Source organism: Pleurodeles waltl, chromosome 5 (genome assembly GCF_031143425.1).
Source record: "Pleurodeles waltl isolate 20211129_DDA chromosome 5, aPleWal1.hap1.20221129, whole genome shotgun sequence".
NCBI classification, from domain to species: domain Eukaryota; kingdom Metazoa; phylum Chordata; class Amphibia; order Caudata; family Salamandridae; genus Pleurodeles; species Pleurodeles waltl.
In genome coordinates this window covers 195761750-195784175 of record NC_090444.1, presented here as the reverse complement: position 1 = coordinate 195784175, position 22426 = coordinate 195761750, and the positions used below count along the sequence as shown (strand labels likewise).

The window sequence follows — 22426 nt, the reverse complement described above, 5'->3', positions numbered from 1 at the left end:
ACTCTAACAAAACCGAGATCATCATCTTCAGCCCCAACAAAACCACATGTGACGACTCCTGGTGGCCCACCGACCTAGGCCCCGCACCCACCCCCGCAACTCACGCACAGAACCTCAGCATCTTCCTGGACCCCTCCCTCTCCATGACAGAGCCAATCAATGCTCTAACCTCCTCCTGCTTCCACACACTCCGCACTCTAAAAAACAAATCCTTCAAATGGATTCCCCCAGAGACCAGGAAGACAGTCACCCATGCACTCATCAGCAGCAGACAAGACTACGGTAACGCCCTCTACGACGGCACCACACTCAAACTCAAACGCAAACTCCAGAGAATCCAGAACACAGCCGCACGCCTCGTCCTTGGCCTCCCCTGCCACGAACGAATCTCACCACACCTCAAATCCCTTCACTGGCTCCCCATAGACAAGAGAATCACATTCAAGATCCTCATCCACGCACACAAATCCCTCCACAACACCTGCCCAACCTACCTCAACGAAAGAGTGAACTTCCACACTCCCACACTCAACCTCCGATCAGCCGACCTCGCCCTAGCCATGGTCCCCCGCATCCCACGCAGCACCACAGGAAGCAGGTCCTTCTCCTACCTCGCCCCCAAAACCTGGAACTCCCTCCCCACCAACCTTTGCAAAACCAAAGACCTCCTGCTCTTCAGAAAGAACCTCAAGACATGGTTGTTCGAACAGTGACCCTCCTTGTCCCCCTCAACCCTCCCCCCAAGCGTCTTGAGACCCTCCCGGGTGAGTTGCACACTCTATACATTTTTTTGATTGATTGATTTTAACACCTAGCAGTGAGCCTCAAAGGCTCAAGCTTCGTGTTACAATGCCCCAGGGCACTACAGCTAGTGGAGATGCCCGCCCCCCTGGACACAGCCCCCCCCTTTTGGCGGCAAGTCCAGGTGAGATAAAGAGAAAAACAAGGAGGAGTCACCCACCAGTCAGGACAGCCCCTAAGGTGTCCTGAGCTGAGGTGACCCCTGCCTTTAGAAATCCTCTATCTTGATTTTGGAGGATTCCCCCAATAGGAAGAGGGATGTGCACCCCTCTCCCTCAGGGAGGAGGCACAAAGAGGGTGAAGCCACCCTCCAGGACAGTAGCCATTGGCTACTGCCCTCCCAGACCTAAACAAACCCCTAAATGTAGTATTTAGGGGCACCCCAGAACCTAGGAAACTAGATTCCTGCAACCTGAAGAAACAAGAAGGACTGCTGACCTACAAGCCTGCAGATAAGGAGGAAGACGACAACTGCTTTGGCCCCAGCCCTACCGGCCTGTCTCCAACTTCGAAAACCTGCTCCAGCGACGCATCCGACAGGGACCAGCGACCTCTGAAGCCTCAGAGCACTGCCCTGGACTAAAGGACCAAGAAACTCCTGTGAACAGCGGCCCTGTTCAAAACCAGCTACTTCTTTGCAACAAAGAAGCAACTTTCCAAGACTGCACGTTTCCCGCCGGAAGCGTAAGACTTCACACTGCACCCGACGCCCCCAGCTCGAGATTCAGAGAACCAACACCCCAGGGAGGACTCCCCGGTGACTGCGAGCCCGTGAGTAACCAGAGATGACACCCCTGATCCCCCACAGAGACGCCTGCAGAGAAAATCCAGAGGCTCCCCCTGACCATGACTGCCTGTAACAAGGGACCCGATTTTGGAACCAACACTGCACCCGCAGCCCCCAGGACCTGAAGGAACCGAACTTCAGTGCAGGAGAGACCCACAGGCGACCCTCTACCTTGCCCAGGCAGTGGCTGTCCCGAGAAGCCCCCCCTGTGCCTGGCTTCACCGCTAGAGTGACCCCCGGGTCCCTCCATTGAAACCAACACAAAACCCGAGGCCTGCTTGTCCACTGCACCTGGCCGCCCCTGTGCCACTGAGGGTGTGTTTTGTGTGCCTACTTGTGTCCCCCCCAGTGCTCTACAAAACCCCCCTGGTCTGCCCCCGAGGACGCAGGTACTTACCTGCTGGCAGACTGGAACAGGAGCACCGCTGTTCTCCATAGGCGCCTATGTGTTTTGGGCACCTCTTTGACCTCTGCACTTGACTGGCCCTGAGCTGCTGATGTGGTAACTTTGAGGTTGCCTTGAACCCCAACGTTGGGCTGCCTATGCCCCAGAACTGAGACTTGTAAGTGTTTTTCTTACCTCCTAATCTAACCTTTACTTACCTCCCCCAGGAACTGTTGATTTTTGCACTGTGTCCACTTTGAAAATAGCTTATTGCCATTTTTACAAAGACTGTATATGATATTGCTTTTATTCAAAGTTCCTAAAGTATCTAAGTGAAGTACCTTACATTTAAAGTGTTTAATGTTAATCTTGAACCTGTGGTTCTTAAGAAAAGATATTTTTCAATATAAAAACCTATTGGCCTGGAGTAAGTCTTTCAGTGTGTGTTCCTCATTTATTGCCTGTGTGTGTACAACAAATACTTAACACTACCCTCTGATAAGCCTACTGCTCGATCACACTACCACAAAATAGAGCATTAGAATTATCTACTTTTGCCACTATCTTACCTCTAAGGGGAACTCTTGGACTCTGTGCACACTATTTCTTATTTTGAAATAGTATATACAGAGCCAACTTCCTACAAATAGGAAATGCAAAAATATAATCAAAATGTTTATAACGTTCCCCGACCGAGGGAATTAGTGATAAGATCCCCATGAAGCTGAAATACAAGTGCACCTGATCAATTTGACCTGGTTAAGATGTATACACTCACATTCAGAAAATTGTATTGAGCAAAAAGTTTAATTTGCTCCAACATGGGTGCCGTGTCTGAGCAGGGCCCCGTGGGGGCTAACTAAGTGCAGTTCAAGCCTTAGGATTTATGCAAAAATCTGGTTCCAAAGGGACAGACTGGGGAACAAGAGTAGTCTTTAGGAGAATGCTGTACCCACAAAAATGTAATTGATCTTCCACGATAAGACTTTGCCATTTTATTTGCACTCACGATGATCCATTGGATGACGTCTCAAATTAGACCAAACAAAGGCTTCAGAACGTTTGTCTATTATTTTCAAAGTACACAGTGAAAAGAATTTGCACATTTACAAGAGCAAGCTAGTTCTGGAGCTAACTCCTGCTTAAAAAATAGAGGGTCAAGGATCTAAATTAAAAAGGCAATGCTGAAAAAATTCAAATTAATGGTAAGTCAACAAGGCAGGGCCCCAGTGGCCATGCTTTCTTCTAGAAAGGTGTTGGGAATGATGAAGTCACATTCTCGGCCTGATTTCGAGTTCGGCAAACGGATTACTCCATCACAAATGTGTCAGATATACCGTCTGCTGCATCACAAGTGCATTATATCCAATTTCATTTGTAATACGGCCGACGGACTATTGATGAAGCAGAAAATGAAGGTTTTGATTTATTAACGCATAAACGTAGTGTGAAATAATTATGTGTGACTTTAACCGAACTAATAAAGATTGTACGGGGACAAAATGTGCCTTAGAGTAGTTTGCCAACATTTATAAGCGTGCTTTATATAACGTGGTGTATTACAATTGCACTAATCCGACATAATTATAAACGTGTGCTATGATTTGCTTGCTTGAAATGTTTTAGCTTAGCATTACTTTAGTGCAGGCTTCGGCCTAGCGGCCTGGTCTCACGGTTTAGATGCTCGTATTTTTCCAATGTGCTATTAAACGTGTATTTTTGCTTGAAGCTGTACTTTTCCACTGAGACTGTTCACATGCTTATCTTAAAGTTTCGTGCCAGCCTGGCATATTTTCTCTTTACTCCAAGGTCGATTTGCAGGTGCGGACAATGGAGGCTCTGAAAGTGAACTAATTGGTATACAATGTTGCAACGTGCGTACCCATCTCCAAGGATAATGTATGCTTAAGTAAAAGCTTGAGAACTGTTGTTTTTGATTGGACAATTTGAAGCTAACCTATGAACCCTCCAATGGAAGACCCTACTGGATTCGAACTGTTGTCTATAAAAACCAGGTGCACGAGAAGAAATTAGCCATTACCAGCTATTGCCCGACATTGCGTCATTTCGTAGCTATTATGGCCCATCTTGCTGCGACGCCATTTTGAGAGATACTTTGATGCTTTCTCTAATCGAGAGAAAGAGACTTTAAATGATTCTTGCCCTAGAGACTTTAACTTTGAAATGCTCTTTGTATGAAGTAGTAGTTTTATTGCCGCCGTGAGGCATTGCCCCGTCCACCCCTGCCCCTTTTGTCCCGTCCCATGCCGATCGAGAAACGGTACCTGTGAGACGAAGACTTCCTTGATTGCTGATCGTAATTGGTAAATATGAAAGGAAATTGTAAAATTGCATTGTGTTTCTTTTAGGTAACCAACTGCTGATTTTTGACAAGATCCCTAGTTAGGAGTTTTCTAAATTGATGTTGCTAAATTGTTTTCGCATGAAGCCCCACATGCCGATGCTAATTTGAGGTTAGACGAGGATTCCATATGTCGCACGATGCAATTTGAGATCTTGTTATGCTGACTAAATGTACGCAATTAGCTCATTACAGATTATCGTATTAGTGATTTGCATTGTCATTATCGAATGCCTTGTGATTCAAATGCTACATAGATTACACTTGTTTCGCCGTTATGGACAGCTATTAATGTTCATTTATGTTTATCATTTGGTGTTGAGACACATATATATAGTGCTAGCTTTGTTAATATAGGGAAATAAATTCACTAACTTTGCAATAAACTGGTGTGGTTATTCCTGACTGAAAGGTCAGGGTTCGCCGAAATGTATTCTGGATTAATTGTTAAGTGTTATGTTGATCAAGGTATTGCTTATGTTCGTTATTGATTATTGATTTGATGCAACTGATCGATATAAGAGTACGGAGTGTTCCCACTTAGTCAAAAGATTCATCGGCCTAAAGAGCGTCCGAACACAGGTAAATTATTACTGCGGACCGCTCTATCAGTAGATGGTAGCAGAGGATGGTTACGACTTTTGGGACCCTGTACTCTTAAAGTACATGGTGTTGAATTAACGGTTACGCATTTTGAGACCCCATTCGAGAAGTTGAATTAGATTTTTCTTGGGTAAAATAGATTGACAGAATGATGATGGGCTAGGTCCACCGCGACTTTCCCGGGATCTCGGAGCTTGCGAATGGAGAGAATGGAGGTATGGATTCGGCGTTGGCGGTACTAGTGATGGTATGAGTGAAGTTAGGGTTTTGCGCTTGCAAAGCTTATTGCCGCAGGGTGTGTGAAAAGGTTGCGAGGATTTTTCTTTTAGAAGATAGCGGAGGTGCGACTCCGAGTGTAGAAGTAGAGAAGTCGTCGAACTTCATAGAAATAGCAGAGGTGCGACTCCGAGTGTGAGAGTAGGGAAGTCGTCGAACTTCATGTGCATGTGGCGCTTTGTGCATAAAAAGGTCCACGTGGTTGTTGTTGTTGAGACGGGCCCTGCGAGGTCAAGAGACTCCGGAGTATGTTGATTCATGTTGTGGTCTGGGCGGTTTAGTAGGTTGATCGGGTGTGGTCAACAAGTCGGTACGTGTGTTAGGGAGTGAAAGAAACTTCGGGCTTTGACAAGATTCTAAGTGCACTAGAATAGATCATTGACAAGTTGAGAGTAGGTCTGCGGGTCAGATTTGCTTGCGAACGTGGGGACCGAGAAAGACGGAATAGCGGCCGAGGCTAGTGAAAGGTCCCTAAGGTCCTGAAGCGACTGTGTTACCCTTCCTGTAGTAAACCGACAGATCTGTTTTATTTTTTGGTAGCTCGCAATATATGCAAGAAGTTGCTACGAGAGGAGGTGAGTGAAGGAAGACTAGCCGCGAGGCTTTGTCAGCCGCAGTGTGTGTGAGTGTGACGTCACTAGGAGCCGCGCTGGGATAGGTTGGTTGGAGAGAAGGGTCGCGCACGGATTGGACGCAGTCCGTGGGACTCGATTGGAAGGGGAAAGGCAAGCGAAGAGTATTCCGGGAATCAAAGTCACCTATTGATTACAAACTTTGTGAAATAAAAGACGAGAAAATGAAATTCCTTAAAGCATTTAGGAGTGCGATGAAGGGGGAGTCTTACATTAAAGCGAGCCTAGGAGAGGAGACGCCGCCCGAAGGTACACCAGCTTACATTGTGATGGAGGAAAAAGGGGTAGCTCCGTGCCTTTGGCTAAAGCAATGGCACAAGCTGACAGAGAAACATGGGAGCGTAGCGTTCCCGATTCATGGGACATTCAATATAAGGATCCTAGAGAATTTGAGATTCACGATGTACGACATGAAGGTACCTCCAAGGCCAGCCCAGTTTCAGGCTCTAGCGATTTGGGAACTAATGGCCAGACAGCAACAGCAGAAGAAGTTTGAGACCAGGATGAGAAAGGTAGAAAAGACACTAGCGGATGCTAGGTGGGATAATGCACAGAAGGTGTGGAGGTCAGATGTATTGCAGGGGATCAAATTGTTTCCCGCAATTACTAAGGAAGAAGGGGAGGCAGGTAAGAAAGCTACCTGTAAGACAGACAGGAAGTGTTCCAAGGATAGAGAGGACGAGGAAAAGTTGAGAAGAGAAGAGGAGTTAGAGGATGAGGAGTTAATAATGCAATTGCTGAACGACCGTCCACCACCTTATGCGGAGAATGGACAAGGTCCAAGTACCAGTTCTGCCCCTCCGGCATCGGTACAGAACGGTGAAAGTCAGAGTTCAGGAGCATCATCGGGATCTAAGGACCCGAGTTTACTGTTCACCCCGCAGATACCACAGGTTAGGAGAATATATCCAGATGTGCCCATGTTGAAACCAGCAGAAAATTATCAGCCGCAGATGCCAGGGTACTACAGCAGTGACAACGGTGCAGGAATGATTCTAGATCCAACCGTAAGGGGAGTACAGAATGGTCACAATCCAACAATGACACAAGCTGAATCAACTCAGTTTTTGATGCCTCAGAAGCAGATGCAGGGGGGAAACGCACATGCTCAAATGACGGGGAGTCAGATGGGCATGCCGGCAATGATGACCCATGGTGTGGGAATGAACATGCCTCAGAACATGGGAAATGGACAGAACCCAGATGCGATATCCCTACCCATTACTGTAGGTCCACCGGTACCTTTGTATAGTCAGCCTAACTTAGGTATGAGCAGTCAGGGATCAATGCTGCAGAATGGGACAGAGAGGAGGTGCATAGAAAACACTCCAGGGATAACTCCTATAGCGGCTCAGCCAAATGGATCTGGGTCCTTGATGGAGTTTAGTCCCATATGTGCTCAGTCAACACTGGTGAGGTCGAGCCCCCCACTGATAATACCTCTAACATCGAATACTGAAAAGTTGCCGCAACCATCAATGGCAGTCGATGTGAATGCTACACTGATGGGGGTAAATGCGCAACAGTTGACACAGTGGTTCAACAGTTTGAATTCCACACAAAGTTCAGACAGTGGGAAGATTATCTGAATAGGATGAGGCTGAACATGGAAGCACAAGAATTGGTGGAAGGGACTATGGGTGTGAATAGGTTGGAGTCCTACTCGGAAGAGGAGCTGAGATACCTATGTCCAAAGATCACGAAAGAAGTGAACAAGGTACATAAAAGCTTGCAGGAAGTAGCATACAGAAACGGGGTTGACATAGACAAGATGAAACACTTGAGCAGAAGCTATAGGTTGGATTTTGGGGCCACAGATTTTGAACACATGAGGTCAGCAGGCATGAAGGCGCACCTTAGAGAATTGCTGCAGAGTGCACAAGTGTGGACGTGCTTAGACAAGTGGGAAAGCAGATGGGTAAAGAGGAAGGAAAAGAGGAGGGACAGTGCTACAGAGCATAATGAGAAAAGACCACAGGGTAGCGAAACAGTAACCATGTTACCAATGAGGGAGACAGCAGGGGGAAAATTAATACATGTACCATGGCACAGAAGCGATATTCAGTCTTTTACGGACGATTTTCCCAAACTGAGAGAGAAGCCGATTGAATGGTATCAACAGACTGACAGGTTTGTGAAGCTTGCGAAATGCCTTTGGGAAGACCTGAATACTCTCTTTGAGATTGTAGTTCCAGCAGATTTGTGGGAGGATTGCAAAAGAGCTGTAGGTTGGCCGACAAGTGAACCAGAAAGAGACAGGGAGACGGGTGCACCATCACCCATGGTGATGAGCTTGTACTACAAGGTGATTGAGCATTTGAAGATGAAGGTTGCCGCGAAAAATGTGGATTGGCAGAAGATTGATAGAACGGCCCAAGAGGCTAAAGAGTCGATTCATAGTTACTATGAGAGGTTGTTAAAGGCGTTTAAGAACTACAGTGGCACAGAAACAATAGAGGCGAAGGACATGCTTCATTTTGTGTTCAGATTTGTGGAAGGGCTGAGACCAGAAATAAGTCAAATGATAAAGTCGCATTTGATTTGTTGGCAGTCTAAACCGATTGACGAGGTCTTGACTTATGCGAAATACTGTAGCGACGAAATTGAAGTGAAACAGAAAAAGTTGAAAGAGAAAGTGATGATGATGCAACTTAAAGCAGCTCAGACAGGTCTGCAAGGTTTGCAAGGGATGCAAGGGTTCCAACAGCAGGTACCGCAGCCGCAGTTGCAGGGAAACATGTCGTTTCAGCCACAGGCCAGAGGCAGAGGCAGAGGAGGTTTTGTGAATAATGGTCCGGATTTGAACACTGTTGTAACGGGTGTGCAGGCAATGAAGAAGGTGATGCCGTGTCACGTGTGCGGAATTGTCGGTCATTGGAAACGCGAGTGCCCGATGGTGGTGCAGGAAGGTGCAGGTGTAGGTGTTGGTCAGCAAAACAATGATGTCAATGCATTTCAGACAATGAGGGGACCGAAAATGAGAGGTCCAAACCCAAATTTTCAGACCGTAAATCAATTGCAGGGATTGCAACCTATGCAGCCGCAGCAGATGCAGATGCCCCGTATGCAGATAACGCAAATGCAGCCAATGCAACAGCAGTTACCCATGGTACCTAATCAGCAAATGCAAATACCTTTGGCACCAATGAGTCAGCAGCAAGTGATGGTTCCTCCACAGGTCTCGGGTCAGGTAATGAGTGCAATGTATGGGAGAGTGAAAGTTCAGAAGAGGAAGGAGATTGTGTGCTTGCAGCATCCTTGGAAGTTGATCAAAAGGGTCCGTACGTAGAGGGAAGAGTAATGGGTCATCGTGTTTCATTCTTGGTTGACACAGGAGCCACACGTTCAACTGTTAAGAGCAGTGAAGTACCGAATTTGCCACTCTCAGGGAGGACAGTTCAAGTGGTGGGAGTAGCAAACAGGCACCTGACGAACCCAATAACAGACCCGGTACCAGTCAGCATCGGTAACTATCAAGGGGTGCATCAGTTTGTGATATGTGACTCAAGCCCGATAGCACTGTTAGGGAGAGACCTATTGTGCAAATTGGGTTGTTCGATCATGTGTTCGAACGAAGGAATAACAATCCAGACGAGCAGTGACGGGGAAGAAGAGGACAGTGTAGAGGGGGATGAGATGGAAACTGTCGATGAAGAATATCCTCTGATTTGTCTTTTCCCGATGATAACTGAAGAAGATATTCCAGCTGAATTACGGGAAACCGTCGGAAAGGAAGTGTGGGACATGACAGGGAAAGAGGTGGGATTGATGAAAGGAGTGGAACCAGTGAAAGTGACTGTAAAGCCCAATGCAATCTTTCCCCAGACCCCACAATACCACATGGCACAAGATACCCTCATGAAAGTTGCCCAACTTATTGATTAATTTGTAAAGCAGGGAGTACTGAAAGAAGTGTTAAGCAGTCCATGTAATTCACCAATAATGGGACTAATAAAGCCGAGTGGAAAGGTCCGACTTGTGCAGGACTTGAGGAAAATAAATGACATCATAGTCAAATGTTGCCCAGTAGTACCGAATCCAGCTGTGATAATGTTTCAGGTCCCTTGCGATGCCGAATGGTTCTCAGTCATCGATTTGTCACAAGCATTCTTTTCTGTGCCTCTTCATGAGGACAGCCAATTCCTCTTTTGTTTCAAGTTCCTAGACAGAGTGTACAGTTGGTGTCGAATTCCTCAAGGGTTCTCTGAGTCACCGTCAATCTTCAATCAGATTCTAAAGAAAGACTTGGAAGAGTTAGAATTGCCATTCGAGTCAACCCTAGTACAGTACATTGACGACTTACTGGTTGCATCAAAGACAGAAAGTGGCTGCACGGCCGATACCATTGCTCTGTTGAACCATTTGGGAAGGAATGGACACAAGGTGTCTCCTTCCAAATTGCAGTTCTGTCAGAAGAAAGTGAAATACTTGGGTCACCAGATAGAGAAGGGGTCACGGAGAATAATGAAGGAAAGAATAACGAGTGTACTTCAAATGAGTCCACCCAAGACGAGAAAGGAGGTGAGGAAGTTTTTGGGAATGGTGGGCTACTGTCGCCAGTGGATTCCCAACTTCTCGACTCTAGCAAAGCCTTTACTGAAACTGACCCAGAAGGATGCCTTGGATCAAATTGAACTGAAAGGAGATGAGATGGATGCTTTTGTTGAATTGAAAGAGTGCATGTGCAGGGCTCCAGCTTTAGGTATGCCTGACTACACAAAGCCTTTCACATTGTTTTGCCACGAACGTGATGCATGTTCTTTGTCTGTCTTGACTCAAGCCCATGGTGGCGTAAACAGACCAGTAGCGTATTTTTCAGCTACTTTGGATCCGGTCGCAGCAGCACTCCCAGGGTGTTTGCGCACCGTAGCAGCAGTTGGTATCAGCCTCACTCAGAGTGAAGGAATAGTGATGGGACACCCAGTAACAGTCATGGTCCCTCACTCAGTTGAGATACTTTTGACCCGCTCCCGAACGCAACACATGACTGGAGCAAGACTCACAAGGTATGAAACGATTATTCTGGGCTCACCGAATGTGCAGCTGAAAAGGTGCACTACGTTGAATCCAGCAACCTTGCTTCCTGGAGAAAATGCTGAAATTGAGAACGCTGAAGACGTCCAGCATGACTGCCTTCAGGTGACTGAATTTTGCACAAAACCCCGACCGGACATTAAGGATACTAAGCTTGATGAAAATGACCAAATTCTTTTTGTTGATGGTTCATGTCTAAGAGACGGGATGGGGATTTTGGAAGCAGGATACGCTGTATGTACTGTAACAGGTGTCTTGGAAGCGGGATGGCTCCAAGGAGTCTATTCTGCACAAGTAGCAGAACTTGTAGCCCTTACCAGAGCATGTCAACTGTCTGCATTGATGAAAGTCACCATTTACACTGATAGTCAATATGGGTTTGGGATTGTGCATGACTTTGGACAACTATGGTCACAGAGAGGTTTCCTGACTTCTTCAGGATCCCCAGTGAAGAACGGGGAGAGGATAAGGGAATTGTTACACGCCATTCAAGTGCCAGCTGAAGTTGCAGTGGTAAAGTGCAGTGCTCACACGAAAGGACAGGACTATGTTTCTCTGGGAAATGCATATGCGGATCAAGTCGCAAGATTTTGTGCCTTGAACTGTATATTACTCAGAGATGAATGGAATTCAATAAGTGAGCCAGAACTAGAACCAGCTGAAGCATTTGCCTTGAAGGTCGTAGATACGATGGATGAATTAAAAGCATTGCAGAATAACGTCAGGGAGGATGAAAGAGATTCCTGGATTAAATCACAGTGTATAAAGAGACCAGACGAGTTATGGGTTTCAAATGAGGGAAAATTTGTTTTGCCAAACAGTCTCTTATCACAGCTTGCGCGGTTCTATCATGGGCAAGCTCACCTAGGGAGAGATGCCATGATAAGATTGTTCAAAACTGATTGGTTTAACCCCAGATTTCGTCAAGCTGCAGAAGCAGTTTGCCATCGATGTGTCACTTGCCAGCAGATGAACCCAGGAAAGGGAACAGTTGTGAACGCGAGCCACATTGGTAGGGCAAGCGGGCCTTTTTGTCGTATGCAGATGGACTTCATTGAGATGCCCGTGCATGGAGGTCTGAAATATGTGTTGGTGATTGTGTGCATTTTTAGTCACTGGATTGAGGCATACCCCACACGTAGAAATGACAGCCTTACAGTTGCAAAGCTACTGTTGAGAGAATTAATACCACGTTTCGGATTCCCGATCTCTTTAGAATCAGATAGGGGAAGTCACTTCAATAACGAGGTGATAAAGTTACTTTGCGAAGCGCTGAACATTGAGCAAAAACTGCATTGTAGCTATCGCCCTGAAGCATCAGGATTGGTGGAGCAGATGAATGGTACATTGAAATCAAGAATGGCGAAAATATGTGCATCGACAAATTTGAAATGGCCTGACGCATTGCCCCTGGTGCTAATGTCAATGAGAAACACCCCTGATAGAAAGACTGGATTGTCTCCGCACGAAATTCTCATGGGCAGGGCTATGAGACTTCCTGCAGTTCCCGCAAACGCGCTTTTGAATATTACAGATGATATGGTGTTAGACTACTGCAAAGGACTGGCTGACGTGGTTCGCTCTTTCTCTCACCAGGTGGAAGCGACCACCTTGCCACCGATCCAAGGTCCAGGACACGCACTGAAAGCAGGTGACTGGGTCATGGTAAAGAAGCACGTGAGGAAGTCGTGTCTGGAACCCCGTTGGAAAGGCCCTTTCCAAGTGATCCTGACGACAACTACCGCTGTGAAGTGTGAGGGGGTTCCCAACTGGATTCACGCCAGTCACACAAAGAAGGTGTTGTGTCCCACAGATGAGGAAGTTGAAGCGCTGAAACTGCCAGTGCCTGATAAAACAGTGCCGAGTGCTGAGACAGAACAAAAGCGAACTGAAAACGGACAGGCAGAAGCAGGAGAGAGATATTATTGGAGAACGAAGAGTCCGACTCACTTGGGGAAGACCAAGGAGAAAGTTCAGACAGCGACGAAGAAGCTGAAGGTGACAAAGAGCCTGAAGCAGCTGAGGGTAGCAAAAAGCCTGAAGCAGCTGAAGGTGACAAAGAACCTGAAGCAGCTGAAAGTGATACAGAGCCTGACGAAAGTAACGGTGAATAAGGGCTCGAAAAAGGTGATAAAGCAGGAGAGCCTGATCATAGGAGGGCTTTCCCAGAAGCAGACGATAGAGAAAGAGAAAAAGAGAACGTGATCGATTCCCCAGAGGGAGGGGACAAGGCAGAACAGAGCGAAAAGGTTCAAACTTCTACAGAAAAGGTCGCAGGTCCATCAAATGGACACGGTGCAAAGAGGAGACTAAGTATATCACCAGTAAAACAAAGGACTGGAGAAGGTTTGAACGATGGAGAAAGGCCAAAAGTGAAAGAGAAAAGAAAAGAAGTGTCTGTCGTGGTACCAACCTCGAGTGAAGAAAAGGACTTGACAAAAGAGGAAAGTACCAGCGAGGCAGAATCGAAAAGAGAAGCAAAATTGAAAAGGAAAAGGATACCGAACAGAAGGTATTCCGGTCCTGAATGGGCATATGCAGTCAATGACGATTGGACTGACGAGTTCGTATCTCTAAGCATCGAGAACGAAGAAGAGGAAGAGATACCAATAGAAAAGAAAAGTTTTATGGACAGTGTTGATTGAAAGGGTGATAAATGATACTGCTTGCTACAATCTAACGTGAAACAAACAACCAGATGAGACATTTGCTAAACCGATAAAGACTGAGTTATTGCCGAATTGAGACAAATGCTGCTAACCAATAAGTGACTTGGCCTCCTGAAGAAAACTGTGTGAACATTGCGCTCATTCAGCTTTGTAATTGAATTGCTAAATAGTTTCATTTTATAAGTGCTTCTAGCTCTCTGATTCTATACAGATCATGACGCAAAACAATAGAAAGAAATATTGTAAATATGTGTGTATAGGCTTGGTAATTGCATGTGTATTAATAATAATGGCAATAGTGCTTGGAATGCATGGAAAGGGTGAGAATGAGAGAATTGATGCTTCTACTTTTGCTCCTGTTACTGTCACTGAACTAACCGCATTGAAGAGACTAGCATTGGATGAGAGACTCTTGCACGATAAGAAAGAGCTTTCGTATAATGTTTTCTATCGCTTGCTAACAGAATATGTTGAGACAATGGATGCGAAAGATTGTTATGTGTGTACACAGATACCGACATCAGTGAAGGAAGGGGTGACATATCACCACATGCCTCTTACATACGGGATTACATGTAGTATAGTAATGTCTAGATTTTATGGTCAAACCAACATACAGTATTTTTACTCAAATTATGATGTTACCTTTGCTTATGTTCCTATAATAGCGCAGCTAAGCCAGATTGCTAAAGATTGGGATGCTAAGATAATGAGGGAATTTTTCGAGCCAATGCTACCTTTTGAAACGGCTCACGCTCATAGGGAAAATCTTACCTGCTCGCTCTCTGCAGTAGAAATAAGCTTTTTAGATCGTACAGATGATAGAAGGGCACAAATGAAGGCGAAATTAGAAAAGGAGTTACATAAGAGGACTTCAGTAGATAATTATGATTTTGCTGCAATAAAGACACAAGGGAAGATTGCTTTAGATGCTTGGCATGTAGGGAAGTTTTGTATATATCGAGGTGAATCTTATTATGACAACATTTTTGTAGGGGCGAGTGAGTGTAAACACACGTTTATCTTTAAGGCCAAATGGACATTCATGATGGATGGACTTGACCCTGTCATTCCAGGTGTATACTACATTTGTGGGTATAATGCCTATTATCGTCTTCCAAAGGGATGGTGGGGGAGATGTTATTTGGGTATAGTGTTCCCAAAAGTTTATCAACTGGATGACCTATCGATGATTCAAAAGACATCTGGATCCCATCGTATCCAGAAAAGGGAAACCGCAGCTGCTGTGGTAGGAGATATATTCGGAGCCATGATTCCTTCATTGGGAGTTGTGTTGAATTCCATCAAGATAAGAAAGTTGTCTACTATAGTGGATAACATGTTGACAAAGTTTTCAGGTGCTATAATCCTGATAGATGCTGAACTTGCAGCGGAAAGAGCTATGACTCTTCCAAATAGGCTTGCTTTAGACATTCTTTTAGCAAAGGATGGTGGCGTTTGCAAAATGCTTGGTGCACGACACTGTTGTACCTATATACCTGACAATAGTGTGAAAATTAAAACTATGCTTGCTAATCTAACAAAAGAAAGTGCAGATTTGAAGGAACTGAAAGAACCAGGAGTGTGGGAGAAGGTTGGAAAAGGACTTGCTTCAGTGGGGCATTGGATTGGGGGAATTTGGAATGGAATATTGTTAAAAATAATAGAGGGAATTTTAATAGTGATAATTTGTGTATTTGGAATTTGGGGAATAAAAAGGGGAATAATAATGATTATGGAAAGAATTAAAAGAAGAAAAGAAGAGAAAATTATGAAAAGAATGGCAGAAGAATACAAAGCGCAAACTAGGGGAATTAAAAGGAAAAGAGAACTGACAGAATTTTAATGGAATAAAATTTGTGGGCTTGATTTGTGTGATGACTAGTAGTCATCAGAGGAGGGATTGATGAAGCAGAAAATGAAGGTTTTGATTTATTAACGCATAAACGTAGTGTGAAATAATTATGTGTGACTTTAACCGAACTAATAAAGATTGTACGGGGACAAAATGTGCCCTTAGAGTAGTTTGCCAACATTTATAAGCGTGCTTTATATAACGTGGTGTATTAGAATTGCACTAATCCGACATAATTATAAACGTGTGCTATGATTTGCTTGCTTGAAATGTTTTAGCTTAGCATTACTTTAGTGCAGGCTTCGGCCTAGCGGCCTGGTCTCACGGTTTAGATGCTCGTATTTTTCCAATGTGCTATTAAACGTGTATTTTTGCTTGAAGCTGTACTTTTCCACTGAGACCGTTCACATGCTTATCTTAAAGTTTCGTGCCAGCCTGGCATATTTCCTCTTTACTCCAAGGTCGATTTGCAGGTGCGGACAATGGAGGCTCTGAAAGTGAACTAATTGGTATACAATGTTGCAACGTGCGTACCCATCTCCAAGGATAATGTATGCTTAAGTAAAAGCTTGAGAACTGTTGTTTTTGATTGGACAATTTGAAGCTAACCTATGAACCCTCCAATGGAAGACCCTACTGGATTCGAACTGTTGTCTATAAAAACCAGGTGCACAAGAAGAAATTAGCCATTACCAGCTATTGCCCGACATTGCGTCATTTCGTAGCTATTATGGCCCATCTTGCTGCGACGCCATTTTGAGAGATACTTTGATGCTTTCTCTAATCGAGAGAAAGAGACTTTAAATGATTCTTGCCCTAGAGACTTTAACTTTGAAATGCTCTTTGCATGAAGTAGTAGTTTTATTGCCGCCGTGAGGCAATTGCCCCGTCCACCCCTGCCCCTTTTGTCCCGTCCCATGCCGATCGAGAAACGGTACCTGTGAGACGAAGACTTCCTTGATTGCTGATCGTAATTGGTAAATATGAAAGGAAATTGTAAAATTGCATTGTGTTTCTTTTAGGTAACCAACTGCTGATTTTTGACAAGATCCCTAGTTAGGAGTTTTCTAAATTGATGTTGCTAAATTGTTTTCGCATGAAGCCCCACATGCCGATGCTAATTTGAGGTTAGACGAGGATTCCATATGTCGCACGATGCAATTTGAGATCTTGTTATGCTGACTAAATGTACGCAATTAGCTCATTACAGATTATCGTATTAGTGATTTGCATTGTCATTATCGAATGCCTTGTGATTCAAATGCTACATAGATTACACTTGTTTCGCCGTTATGGACAGCTATTAATGTTCATTTATGTTTATCATTTGGTGTTGAGACACATATATATTGTGCTAGCTTTGTTAACATAGGGAAATAAATTCACTAACTTTGCAATAAACTGGTGTGGTTATTCCTGACTGAAAGGTCAGGGTTCGCCGAAATGTATTCTGGATTAATTGTTAAGTGTTATGTTGATCAAGGTATTGCTTATGTTCGTTATTGATTATTGATTTGATGCAACTGATCGATATAAGAGTACGGAGTGTTCCCACTTAGTCAAAAGATTCATCGGCCTAAAGAGCGTCCGAACACAGGTAAATTATTACTACGGACCGCTCTATCACTATCCATCACGTTGTGATGAGTAACCTGGCCACCGAATTTGCTAAATCAGGCCCTCATGTCTTAGATGATACTGGACATTCCTGCTGCAATACTAGAGATGCAATAACACAGTTTCCTGCATTCATCTGGGGGAGAAGCAGGAAATTGTGACTCTAATTGCAAAAAATGGAAAAAAAACACTTCACATTAGACACTCAAATCGATGTGAGAACTCTCACTTCTGTCAACTCCCTTTAACGGATGGGCATTGTAACGCACGGTACATGCACTTAATACTAAGTGAAGGGTCAAACCCCAGTTTATCCTTCTCATGCCATTGCATCACCAGTTAAAAGACTCCGAATTTAGGTTGCTTTTCATTTTTCCATTTTCAGCTTTTATTAAGCACAGTCCAATAAGGAGAGACTGGGTAGCCTAATGTATACAATGGACATGTTCCTACAAAGCTCAGGTTTGATACCGTGTGAGAGAGAGTGGTGGCAAAACATTCAAAACAAGTTGCGCGTGGAACCACGGGAAAGAGGGTGAAATCCTGACCAGCTCTAAAGAGAGTAAGCGTTGCTACTAAGTTTTATGTTGTGAGAAAGGAGAGGAGTTCAATGTGCTAATAGATACTTTCTAATATACATTTTCAGTTTCGGGTATTTCTTATTTAATAACACAGCATCCTGGTTGTCGTTCAGAATGGCCGAAAACGAGAATCTATATGTGCCAACATTCAAAGGGGCGCTCCTGAAACGTGCTCCCAAATCTCACTTTGTTACTAAGTGTAATGCAGCATCCCTGAAACCAGGGCATAGTCCCCGACTGTGATGTTCACCAATATCAGCTAAGGCCATTTATAGTGCTGTGTGTCCTTGTAAGCATGTGCCTTCCGGTACTGCAGTGTTTATTTTACAAAGTACAAGCGCAACGTGGAGGGAGAAGCAGACCGCGCAATGATTAATACATGTCCCAACTGGCATTTAGTATTTCCATCACACTGAAATAATTGTTGCCTGTTCTGGTGTTTAACCGTTGAAAGAGACTGTGGCAATCAACTGTTTGATTCTCAATTTCATACTGTGCCATACAATCAATTCTTTTTAGTCAGACTGTCTCTGGTTTTACTTCAGAGCCACAGTAAAATGAGGAAGCTTTCATTAATCTTTCAGATGCTTCGTATTAATGACAAGGCTCTTGCATGAACAATGTAACAGCAATTAAAAAGCCCATTAATCTGCATTACAGCTATTAAAGATGCATGTCATTAAAGGGTATGGAGTTTGATTCATTTTCGCGCGCCCCCCAAAAAATGGAGCAATTACGCTCTGGCAATGCACTTTGTCATCGAATTAGGTTGGGGTTTTCCAGCAAATGGCTGTGCGGCGTTTAACCCTTCTCCTGTTTTATTATTCATGACTGAAATGTGGAAGTCAAGACCTTTGAAATTACCTTCTTCTGTAGTAGAAATGTTCAATGCATTCGAGCTCTCAGTACAGCCAGCCAAAGTGCAAGCCGTTAGGGTTACGGCGTAGTTTGTGAAGGGTTGCAGGCCCGTCAACATTGCTGCAACAAGAACCAAAAGGACAAGGTGAGTGCAAGTTAGTAGTGATAAACAAATTAAGAGGTTGGCAGCCTCCCTGCCTGCCATCTACTCTACTCGACATTCTCTTCTTAACAAGACTATTTTATAGTGGGGTGGGAAAAAGTTGGTTTCCGCTGCAACAGTTATGTGTCATCCTGCTAATTCACCGAGACACCTCATGACAGGAGAATGCAGACACCTTCATTCAACATCTGAACAGTGATCTCCTCCTCCCTTCACTTAAATGACCGATGAGATCTCCCAGCCCATCCTTCAGACAAACTTCATTACAACTTCATCCACAAAATCAGAGCCACAGCAGCCACCAACTGGCCTGTACCATGTAGAGTAATAATTAAGGCAACTGTAAAAAAGTATGTGAGGAATGGAAAGAGGACCAGCAATTGCATCACCCAAAGATCATAATTCACCTAATTAATTTATCTATTTATGTTTGGAAATCATGAATTCTTTGATGAAATAGCTTTTTTAAAAAAATAATTTAGAAAAGATGAACGTATGATATGCTTGATGATGGAGATGCATGCTTATTCGATCAATGACCTGCAACAAGACCAAGAATCAAGGGTAGACACCCCAAACCACACCTCCCACATAGTTCCATAAGTACTCCTTCCTCAGCACCAGGTATTGACTGGTACTGCTGCTTCAGCAGAAACACGTATGAACACACAAATTGGAATGGTGCACCCTTCCATTAAGGAGTCAAGAATCCTAAATATCTTGACATTTTATTTTATTGAATTCCCTTAAAAAGTCAAGAATCTTGACTTTTCAAGGAACTTTTTCTCAAAAAGTCGAGAATTTTGTCTTTTCAAGGAATCAGATGCTTTATTGGTGGTGACTGGCACAGATTGTGGTGTCCATATTGGGGTAGAATCACCCCCTGGGGAGTTTAGGAAGACTATCTCACCTTGCTATGACTTACGTGATAATTCGTTGGTGAATTAAATCACTGCATGATATTACTTATATTTTATCAGAAAGAGCCCTGAAGAAGTACACGTCAATTGAACGAAACACGTTGGCTGTTGTTTGGCTGTTTTGATGGAATAAAGGAATTCAATAAAATACAATTTCAAGATATTTAGGATTCTGGACTCCCTAATATGCCATTCATTATAAATTAGAAGAATGTCCATGGTTAGAGGGTACTTCATTTTTCAGTTAGGCTTTCTCTAATGACGTACACAGCCAGAATTAGGTCCATGCCAAAACAGCACAAGCAGCACCCCTCAGGGCCACTGATGAAGGAGGCAGAGGCAATACTTCCAAAATGCGATCAGACAATGGGTATGAAAATCAGAGCTACATCATAAAATAGGTAATTTTCAGTTAACAAATGTATTACAAACAAGGTTCCATTGGATACATCCACTGTTCTTATTTACATCCATTTGCTAGTCAAATTTACTGGGAAAAGAAAGTTATAGAAGAGAGAAAACAAGGCCCATGCCTAATTATTAGATATTAGATATAGGTATATTAGAAAGCAGTATTTAAAAATACAAATTATAGCAAAGATATGTGACATCTCCAGTGGTGACACCAATTTATTGGGAACCTCACAATTAGGCAATGTTTACCAGTCTATACATAAACTTTCAGCAAAAAGGTGCTACTGAATTATTAGCAAAGGTTTGTTTGTTGGGTCACATTCTACAAAGTATTGTTTTCTATGGTAGGAAACCGAACTGTTAAACTACGAAGAAGGTGTGCTGCAATTTAGATGTCAGCTGTGGCTGAGCTTGCACAAAATAAAAATAAAAAACAATTCTGTTTTTTTTTTTTTTTTTTTAATATTCCCTGACTCAACCTTTCTATTTTGGCCAAACCAGCAAGGTCTTCCTCAGTGAAACCTGCATATGGGACATGTGGGATCCCACCAAAACAAGAATACAGTTAAGACATAAATTATTTACAAATCATCATAAACTTTATAACAAAGGATAAAAGTTAATGATTAAAATAAAAAAAATAAGTCAAATGTAGGCATCGCATCCGATGTTATAAATAAAATAAAATAAAATTTCTATAGAAAGCACTAGCAACTCAATAAGCAATGAGATTGATGGAGCGATGACTACTCAGAACAGTGTCCCGGCACTAAAGGAAGGACAAATGATACGCAACCAGAAAACACAGCCCTGGAGCCCAGAAGAGAAAAGCTAAGTTTTTAATTTCCTTTGAAATGTTGCCTCAATAGGAATCTGATGTAGTTCCAAAGGGAGCTCATTCCCAGAAGAGAAAAGCTAAGTTTTTAATTTCCTTTGAAATGCTGCCTCAAGAGGAATCTGATGTAATTCGAGAGGGAGCTCATTCCAGGCTTTGGAAGCAAGAAAAGAATAGGCCTTACCACCTCTCCTCACACGCCTAATGCATGGAACAGTCAGCAGCAAGGCAGAAGCTGAAATTAGCTTTCTGTACGGGTGGTAGTTCGAATGTCCTTGCAAGATACCCTGGGCTGGCTAGAAACACTACTTATGGACCAGAAAAAAGATCTAATAAAATCTGTTTCCTGAATATTAACCAGTGGAGTGATTTCAGAACTGGTGAAACTGAAGAACACCTGGGGGGTGCATGATGAGCCTGGTAGAAGCATTTTGGACCACCTGAAGGCAGTAAAGCAAAGCTTGCAACACTATCAAATAAAGAGCATTAATGTAATACAAGCGAAATTTAATCAGTGCATGGATTACAACTCTCCGACAATCCAGAGGTAGTAGGAGAAGAAATGCCTTCAGTGTGCAGAGCATAGTGAAGTATTGACCCACAACCACAGAAATCTGCAGCCACGAGACAAGGAGCTGTTCAGCTTGACCCCCAGTTCTTTTTTTGTTTTTTTTTACCACCAACAAAGGAGTGGGGGGGGGGGGGCGGTAGAGCAGGAGGCCAAATGTGTTCCCAGCCGTTCAAAGCAGGTGATCCAAACAGAGGGCTTGATTTAAATCTTGGCAGCAGTTTTCTGTCAGAAAACCTGTCTGCTGCTATGGCGGTCCGCCCACCTGATTTAGATGTTGGCTGGATCATAAACGCAATACACCGCCCGAGTCCTGCCAAATCCACCAAAATTCTCCAGCTGCTGTGACAACGCCATTGGAAATAGGGGTTGATGACGGGACTCCAGCCACCTTTACCGCCAAGCAGATTTGGATGTGCCTTACCGCTAAGCCAACTGTGGCAGTCCGACCTCCACACCGGAGTTGGCAGACCGGAGGGGGAAGAGGCACAAAACCTACCCTTTTCCATGTTGCCACTTCCGTTTCAGGCTGGACATCACCTGCCGTCGCTGCTGCCACTGGACAACAAAGAAAACACAACCTCACCCTGTCTGTCACTGGACTTTAAGGTAGGGAACCCGCATTGGCTGTGTACGTTCTGTGGCCAACACATATGAGTTCAGGACCACTGCAGTCATTAACATGTCACAGTAATTATTTCAATTATGGTGACATGCATATGTCGGAAACACATTTGTGTGGGACATGGATGGGGAAAACACTGGTACATGACACATATCGCACACATATACAACTGTCATTTTGGTGTCAGTATTCATTGCCAAATAAATGTTGGCCCCACAGTGACGTTACATTCAGACCTGTCGACTATGTCCATGTGTACACATTGCAAGGGGACCTGTACCTGAGATGTTGTTATTCCAGTTGTGTATGTGAGTTAGTACGTCTATGTGTGTGTGCTATTTGAGTGGCTGGTTGAGGCAGAGGGAGCTGGAGTGAGTGATATGGTTGTGTCTGTACGTGTGCCCTTTGCAACTGGGTCTGTTGTTTGTTGTGTATGTTTGG

The 22426-nt window shown here is 44.0% G+C and overlaps 1 protein-coding gene across 1 annotated transcript in view; it reads right to left on the bottom strand.

Moving 5' to 3' along the window:
• USH2A (usherin) overlaps positions 1-22426 on the bottom strand; it is a 3586186-nt gene that overhangs the window by 2037691 nt on the left and 1526069 nt on the right. The window contains exon 31 of the mRNA XM_069233891.1: positions 18467-18580. Within this exon, the coding sequence (XP_069089992.1) occupies positions 18467-18580 (114 nt within the window). The remainder of the gene's footprint in view (positions 1-18466; positions 18581-22426) is intronic.